The 8,915-nt window shown below is 46.6% G+C and overlaps 1 protein-coding gene across 6 annotated transcripts in view; it reads right to left on the bottom strand.

Moving 5' to 3' along the window:
* Positions 1-212: 212 nt before the first annotated feature.
* Tnn (tenascin N) overlaps positions 213-8,915 on the bottom strand; it is a 70,779-nt gene continuing 62,076 nt past the window's right edge. For all 6 annotated transcript variants that reach the window (XM_050135422.1, XM_050135426.1, XM_050135427.1 and 3 more), the window contains 2 exons: positions 3,574-3,737; positions 213-864 (listed from right to left, as the gene is read on the bottom strand). In XM_050135422.1, coding sequence (XP_049991379.1) covers positions 724-864; positions 3,574-3,737 — 305 coding nt within the window. In that variant the 3' untranslated portion in view covers positions 213-723. The remainder of the gene's footprint in view (positions 865-3,573; positions 3,738-8,915) is intronic.

Below are 8,915 nucleotides of genomic sequence, written 5' to 3'. Positions count from 1 at the left end.
ATTATGCAAATATCTGGAAAGGGGCCGTTAAAAATAGCAATGAAATGGGAGCTTTGGTCTCCAGCAGGCTAGAGATCAGTCAGAACTTAGCTAAATACCAAGGCATCGGGGCCCCTCGGTGCTCTCTCTGCCCTTCTTCATCACACAAGAAATTTAAAAGGAGGAAGATTTATACTTTTCCTTCCAAACTCGGGGGGGGGGGGGGGGGGGGGGGGGGGGGGGGGGGGGGGGGGGGGGGGGGGGGGGGGAGCCAGAGACAACAAGCAGCAGGTTGCTTCAGCTCGGACCCCTGAGGAATCAGAACCTCACTTTCCGTTTTTCTTCTAGAAAGATCTATACCATCGGATATATATATATATCCAATTTCTAAAGATTTCCAGTTGGTGATCTACTGGATGGTTCATTTCTTCACCCTAATCCAATACAGCTGTCATTAAGGATGGACTTTAAAACCATACGGCTCCAATACTGTGTCCTATCCGTCCAAACTGTCTAATTACATTGCTGACTTTCTGAGCCCTCCGTAGAGACTGGCAAACATGCAGGTGACATGGTAGGAACCTCTAAAACTTGAAGTGTGATGATATCGTTAGCCCTGTTGGTATCCAGCAATCTAAGAAGTTAGAGGCTATGAACATCCCTCAGACTTCAGCTTCCCAGTCACGGCCACCTGCCCACCCTAAGCTTGTCTGGTCTCCTGTGAAGACAGGCTCAAATCAGCCTTCAGAACATTCTCGCTCTTCCTCCTATGGACCGCTTCCTTCTGCCGGAGAAACGGTCTCTGCTGTAACCAAAGGGGCGGATTTTCAGCTCCACGTAAGGAATGGAGAACTCATGACCTTTCCACGGCTCCCAGTTCACGCCCTACAAAACAAACAAACAAATCTACATGAAGAAAAAGTATTTGGGCAAAAGGTAAGGTGGTTTATGGTAGAGGGGATCCTAGAAAGAGAAGCCACTCCCTCTCTGAAAGAGGAGGAAAGCGGAGAGGAAGTTCGGGTAGAAATGGGTTATGAGCCAAGAAGGAGGGCCAGATCATGCACCCTCTCCTGGAATTTGACAAACTGGGTGGACAAGCCTCCATGGCGGGAAAACAGATGTGGGAGAGGCCAGAGTACAAGGATGACAAGAAGGTCCATCTAGGCAGAGATCAGTAAACCAGTTATTGCTTTACTCTGTCTTTTCCAAAAGCTAAAAGGCAAAAATAAACATTAATTAGCCAATTGTGTAGAATCATTTTCAATTTAGACTTTTCAGATATTAGTGCTGGGGTAACAAATGGCCTGCTGAAAACAAAATTTCATTTTATGTCTTTTGACTGGTGGGCCCAATAATATTTAATTCACTTAATAACCTTGCAACCTGGCCAGTAAAGAGCCCAAGTGACCAATTTTATGTATTTTAATTTGTGAGGTAAATAATAAACAAGAAGCTAAATGCCTTGCAGACCAAGAAAAGCACATTAACCAGATGAATGTCTTTTATTAGCAAATGCAGGAATGGTTTAGGGCATGCTGGCTGCTTCTTTCAAATATCTGATTTCTGATCATAGGCTTCCCCTGGTCAGCCCACATACTGCCACCATGATTCATGGGCCAACCCTCCTCATTGCCCTGGGGGCAAATTTCTTCTTCCCTTTGAAAAAGAAAATTGTATAAGGATTGGGAATGCTGGCTACCTAGTAAGGACCAAAGTAATAAAAATGTACCTGGATTTGAGAGGCGCTAATATTTATGGTAATATTAGTATGTCTGAGTTCTGGGGAGAGGTGGCTTCATAAAGGCCAGGATCAGGACCTGGTTGGAAATTAGAGACCCGGGACAGGCTTATGAAGGACAGGAGATCGATGGTGAGTATAGGAAAGTACAATTTTCAAGATGCCAAGAGGGGTCGACAGATGTCCCACAGCTGGCAAAGAGCTACACTGATTAGAAAGGATCATGGAGGTCCCAGAAAGTACTGACAGGAAAGTCAGCAAGGGAGGAGCGCTCACATATACTCAGCCCTGAATACAGTCATGACAGAGGGAAGCGGACAGGGTGTTTGCAGCAGACTCTTGGTGACTCGGGTTAAAGTAGAGCCAAGGATGGGTCTGACCTAAAATAGAATCTGCTCACCCAGTGATCAAGGGACTGAAAGGGACAGCTCTGTTGGGGACAACGGGAAAGACAATGAATGAACAGAATGTCTGTGCTCTCCCCAAAGTCTGCATGTTGGAGTTTTATTACCCTGATTTGGTGATATCCAGAGGCAGTTCTCTCTGGGAGGTCATTTTTAGATGCGCCCATAACAGAAGAGGAAGAGGTCAGAAAGCCTCTCTGTATTGTGTGAAGCTGGAAGGTGTCTATTTCCAGCCAAGAAGCAAGGCTCCAACAAGAATGAATACGTGGGCCTCTAGAATTATGAGATATGCATGTCTTCTTTTCTTTCTTTCTTCCCCCTTTTTTTTCTTCATTTGTTTCTGTTTTTTTTTTTTTTTTTTTTTGAGACAGAGTTTCTCTGTGTAACAGCTCTGGCTGTCTTGGAACTCGCTTTGTAGACCAGGTTGACCTCAAATTCACAGAGATCTACCTGCCTCTGACTCCTGAGTCCACAGATTAGAGGCATGTGCCACCACTGCCACCACCACCACCACCACCAGGTGCTTGTCCTGTTTCTAAATCACTAACCTTGTTAAAGTACTCGATCTATAGCAGGGTCTGTTTGTGAATTAGTAAGGCACACTGAGAGCTAGGTGTGGTGGCGAATGCCTGTGATCCCAGCTCTCAGGAGGCTAAGGTAGCAGGATTCAGAGTCCAGGGCCAGCCTAGGCTAAAGAGCAAACAAATGCTATTTGTTTGTGTAAACACATGGACAACAAGAAAAATTTAGCCAGATGTGGTGACAAATGCCTATAATCCCGGAATTTACAAGGTAGAGGCAGGAAGATCATGGGTTTACGACTAGCCTCAGCTACAGGGCTAGAAGAGACTCAACTTGTGTCATAAGGATTACAAAAGAAACTTACAAATGAAGTGAGATGGCACGTGATTCACATCAATGGTCTTCATAAGTGGGTGACAACCAGTCACGCACCTGCAGCTGAGAACGTGTGTGGTGGTACAGTGCAGACCCTATAGGGTGTGGTAGTGCGGTGCAGACTCTATAGTGTGTGATAGTGCGGTGCAGACCCTATAGGGTGCAGTAGTCCAATGCAGACCCTATAGGGTGTGGTAATGCAGTGCAGACCCTATAGTGTGTGATAGTGCAGTGCAGACCCTATAGGGTGTGGTAGTGCGGTGCAGACCTTATAGTATGTGATAGTGCAGTGCAGACCCTATAGGGTGTGGTAGTGTGGTGCAGACCCTATAGGGTGCGGTAGTCCAATGAAGACCCTATAGGGTGCAGTAGTCCAATGCAGACCCTATAGTGTCTGTCGTCTGGGGACATCTCGAAGTCTGGTTCATGTTCTCCTGCCCTCACTGAAAGCTTTAGAGAGAGGGGGCAGGGCTACCACACTGACCTGAAAGGTGTGGCTTTGGGAGTATAGACAGACAAAGCTTGTGATAGAAAAGATAGGCACCTGTCACTTACCTCACTATGCTTGGTCTCCCCATATTTGCCATTAGGGTTGGCCAAATGACAGTTCTTATACCACCAGCCACCATGATGTGTCAGCGCACAGTTGCTGAGGGCAATATCATTGTCTCGGTCAAAAGTCGTGAACTTCCATCCGTTGTGGTAAGTGAGAGCATCCCCTGAGGAAGAGATAAGAAGGGAGTCAAGGCCGTACTCCAGGACAGAATGACCCTGAGTATTAAGACCCTGCAGGGACAGTGCGCAGGTTTCTGGGCCTGTGCTACTGGGAACTGGCCAAGAACTGGGTCCCCGAAGCCAGCACGTGTGTGCTGTGGGGCTAGCATGGCTGTGGTCCTGGACCGGGTACCTTACATCAATGAAAATTTAAGAAGGATGAGCAGGCAGCCCCCCCACCGCCCCCACCACAAGCCTCTCTGGTGTCACATTCTGCTGCCTCAGAAACAGCTTAGCCCTGTGGAGGATGCTGAGGATGTGGAACTCTGAGGAAGCCTAAATCACCAGTAGGCAGCCTCTCTGTATTGATGGGTACTAGAGCTACCTTGATGAGTCTAGCATTAAACCTTGTTCTCACACCTCAAACAGGGTGGGGGCAAAAACCATTAGGAAAGAGGTCCCAGCAGGAAATATCTAGGCAGGAAAACACCAGGATCACAGACATTCACAACTCTCTCGGAACGGGTAACTATGTGAGAACATGATGTAGAGAGACGAAGAGGTTGTCCTTGCAGGCCTGTCACTCAAACGCCAGGCCTGTTTCTCCACCAACCTCAGCAGCTTGTACACTTGAAACTTCTATTATCACATCAAGGGTCTAATCACCCTTCTCTCAAGAAATCATTCTCTGTCCTTCTGCATTTGCCATAGTGACCATGTTTCCTGCTGTTCCAGACCCAAACACATGCACCTTGCTTGATAAGCCTTTCACACCCTTGATCTAGCCCTACTTTCTCAAGTCACTCTCCCCACCTCTACACAGCTGCCATCCAGGCCTCGCTCCAGCTCTGAGCCTGTGTTCGTCCACCAACCTCCCTCTCACACTTCATCTCCCAGCCCCTGTGGAAATACCCATTGCACTGTCTCGAGTCTACCATCCCACCTACTACCACAGAGACGATTCAGCCCCCTTGCCGGGCTGAGCTGTCTCCGATGGAGCCTCCAATCCCGCTGTCTCTACTGATGAGGTAAACAGGCCCATGTGCCCTCTGCCCTTCATTATTCAAACTCTAACTTCCCTTAAAGCCTAGCTCAACTCCACTACTGAATAAGATTCTCCTCACTGATCCTCCTCCGGTACACATGCTCACACACGAGCACGCACGCACACACCTGAACTTCTCGAGCCCTTCTGGGCATGTATGTACAATTTAATGCTTCATTACATCCTGTCTGCCATCTGCTTAAATTACTTCACTCGACTGCACCTTTTTGCCTACCACATTTGTCTTCCATTTATAAGTTTACTTTCGTTTTCAGCTCATAAAAGGCAATAAGAGCCCATATCAATCATCGTCTTAATCAAGCTCCCCTCCTGCAACAATGACAGTCACATTTACATCTGATTGCTGTGACTCTCACAGGCCTACAAGGTGGGCAGGACCCCTCTGGATCCCACAAGAAAACCAACACCTGGGGATTATAAGTCTGTGGCCACCTAAGGTCCCCGAGTCCAGAAAGGAGAGCACCAAGTTTCAACTGTTGGTTCTCAGATTCTAAGAAATGCAGATTCACCTGGGGCCCCCTCACTCACTCAGAGGGCTTCATTCCTACTAGTAAGTGCAGTCTGTCTCTGATGGCCTTCAGCAATGGTTCTGGAGGGAGTTCCCAAGACCTAAATCACAGACATCATCTGAGAACCTACTAAAGACACAGATTCTCAGGCTCATACTTAGGTGAGAGCATGCACCTGTGCCTCCACAGCCCTTCCTATGGCCCCGGCACAGCTGCAGCTGCATCCACATACTTATTCAGAGAACATACATGTCACCTGGTGGCATGTGTCACCTGCAGTGGGTGAGCCCCATCCAGGTTCTGGGGATACAAAGCAGAGGAGTTTCTTGTTCTTGAAAACGCAGTTGGGGTGAGTTAGGGCAGGCAGGAAAAGAGCTCATAAGGGCAGGGGATGTGGGCACAGAGGTAATGTCCACTTAGGAAGTTCAAGGGCCTTGGCTCAATCCCCAGCATCCTCTGTCCCTTAAAATGTGACTAGCCCCTGTGCAAAATTAAAGTCCAATTTGTCCCTCCAAGTCTGTAAACTTAGCAGTGGTCCCTTCGCACCTTACCCAGCAAAGGCAGGCGCAGTAAGAACAGAACTAGGTTGTCCACTCCTCTGACACCAAGATGGCCAGGCCTGCGTGGGTTTCTTCCAGTCAAAGAAAGACGGGCTGTACCTTTATTTGTGCACATTCCCTCCTCCCTCCAGATTCCTGCAGACAGTTAACTACAGCTTGAAATAACACACAATGGCTCCCCTAGTAACGGTCTTTTAATAAGCACAGCTTTCCTGGCTGGAATATGAGTTCCCAGAGCTTATTTTCCACAAATCCACACAAGTGATTTCTCGCAGATAACTCCAGTTATTTAACTATGGACCCTGGACTAGAAACAAAGGAAGCGTGTTTCTGTCTGTATGGGATTTTTTTCTCATTTCTGCATACAGATTTTTCTACCTTCAAGAAACTGAAGCCACCCTCTTGTTCAGAGTGCAGAAAATGAGTGTGTTCGTGAATGAGAAAATAACTGGCCCCGGCAGAGGGAGTGTTACGACTCAATGAGTTATCTTCCTAAGGCAAATGGAGTTAATCTGGGTGCAATGGGCACGCCTTAACCTCAGAACTCTGGAAGCAAAGGCAGAGGATTGCAAGTTTGAGGCCAGCCTGAACTACATACCAGTTCAAAAATAATGAATTTTAAAAGTAGTTAATCCGGTGATGTTTAGAGACCCTCGTGTTCGCATTAGGAGAAACCGCTGCTGGGATCTATTCTAAGGGTGCTATTCTACTGGCTCAGAGGGAAAACCCGTTCGTCTGGTTGGTTATACCAGGCTCAAAGAAGGTCTGAACCCACACTCAAGAAGTGGCCACTCAGCTGGTCACTGTCCATCTCATCCAAACATCACTCTGACCCCCACTCTCCTCCCCCAGTACTTTGTGGTTCAGGATGACTCTGCAGCCACCTCCTAAGACCTAACACCAGGAGAAGCCATAAACATCATATCCCCTGTAAGTCACATTCAGACACAGGGCTGGGAGTCTAGACCTTGAATGTCGTCCCTGAAATTGGGGGTAGCAAGTAAAGAGTGGTGGTGAACGTCTAGCTTTTCCTTTTCCCCAGGAATATATTACGTATTTTTCTTCTTAAATGCCAGCCTTTAAAAATATAGGACATACTGGCTTTGGGTTGAAACAGCTCTGTATGGACATTGTCATTCCTGGACCATGACATGCTGTTAGTCACATTCCCCAGTGTCCCCAGGGCGTGGACCCATTCCTTGAGCACCCCAGCATGACTGAACCTCAGGTAAGAGGGACATGAGATAAGCTGTAGGTAGTTGGCTAGCCCAGTGGAAATGCTGAGACAGAGTCTATTTATGTCCACATTGTTATCTCTACATAAATGAACAGCATCTCAATGGTAGGGCATAAGAAAGCCTCTAAGATGCAGAATCAGAAATTAAGCTAGCATTCTGTGGCCTTGCTGAAGCTTCCTTTGTATTAATAATAAAATAATAAGTCCATAAAACATGACTTCAATGGCAGTCAGAAACCATGAGCCCAACTGGATAGTCTGAGCTGGGGACAAGCTTGAAGCCTACCTTTCCACCAAGGTTGTACATCTCTGCTATAATAAAAGCACTGGTGAGTCTAGACACAGAGACAGGTTGTGCACAGAGATAGCAAGACCTTCACCTTCCATTTGAACATCTGTCCTCTACACTGTACCTCATCATTTAGGGCATAAGTAGCCAGAAGCTTCCTAGGTTTTAAAATCCTCACCCAAACCTAGAAGCATATTTGAGGAAAGCTAAAATGCCACTGACCCCACCACTGTAAGACAGAACATAAAGGTAGGTGTGATGGTACACACAGGTAGACTAGGCGGCTGCTTAATGCTATGTGATTTGAGAGTCTCCCAAGGCTTCCTATTTAAAAAGACATCCTCCACTGACGGGTCCTGTTGGCCTGAACAACCTTAGATTGGGAATTATCCCCTAGTCACAGTTAAAATGCAAATAGGGTACCTGGGAGGAGAACCACATTAATTCAAGAATATGTTGACTCCCTTACTTATTAGCGTCAGCTCATTTGCTGGATTATGGTAACCAGGCTCAGAAAAGGTGAAGTTTAATGGTTCAAGAAAGGAAAGGGAAAGAAAGGGACAAACTGAAAAGATAGATCTGAATAAAGTCTCAACCAAGGGCGCCAGGTTTGGGGGAAATGGGAAGGCAGGCAAGCCAAAGACTTCCAACCTCGTCCAGGAATATCTCAGGAACGAGGTACGTAAGAACTGAGACTCTAACCTGAGAAGGAAAGGCTAAGTCTAGCTGACGTGTAAAGTCTAGCCAGATAGCCTATAAGAGATAGACCAGAGCACGAGGAGGCCCATGTGGGCCACTGAAGGTTGGCCTGCAAGTCCTCTCTTATTCCAAATGATGGGAGAGACTGGAAGACACCATCAGGAATTCAGTCTGACCCTGGAGATGAGGCATGAGTTATGTAACTGACTCAATCCTCTGAGACAATGAATTTCAATTATTTTAGTATTAAATTATTATGATCACTGTGTATGGTAGTGTATGTGTTAATCCCAGCACTCAAGAGGCAAAGGCAGAAAGATTACAAGTTGCATGCTAGCCTTGGATACATAATAAGAGCCTCTCTTTAAAAAAATAATAATTATGATCATTTAAATCATTCTGAAACAAGCCTGATAATTACATGAACAAAGGTCCATGCGTGTTTCCCAGTTGTATCCGAGCTGCCTTTTCCTCCTTGAATGAAAAGAAAAAAAATCCTTACTGACTGGCCTCATTGGCCTGAGCAAGTTTAGAACAGGAGTTATCACTTGGGCAGGGTTAGAATGCAAATAAAGTACCTGGGGGAAAGCAATTAGTTTAGAATATGTTGACTCCTTCGACTTATTTTCCCACTAGCCTGGCTTCCAGGGCTGACCCCATGTTTTATATTCCACTTAGAGCACATACAGCGCGGCCCATCTCTAGCCCAGAAAGATGCAGATCGCCTGAGGAAGGAAGGGGGTGTCCAAAGCAGAGTGGGCCTTGGTAGCTGTCAAGCCTTTTTCTGAACTTATTTCTCCAAGAAACACATCTCCGCACACTC

Source organism: Alexandromys fortis, unplaced genomic scaffold, assembly GCF_014885135.2.
Source record: "Alexandromys fortis isolate MF-2015 unplaced genomic scaffold, M_Fortis_MF-2015_v1.1 scaffold_21, whole genome shotgun sequence".
NCBI lineage: Eukaryota > Metazoa > Chordata > Mammalia > Rodentia > Cricetidae > Alexandromys > Alexandromys fortis.
Note: the sequence above shows the minus strand (reverse complement) of the source record. Positions and strands in the feature narration are given on the sequence as shown.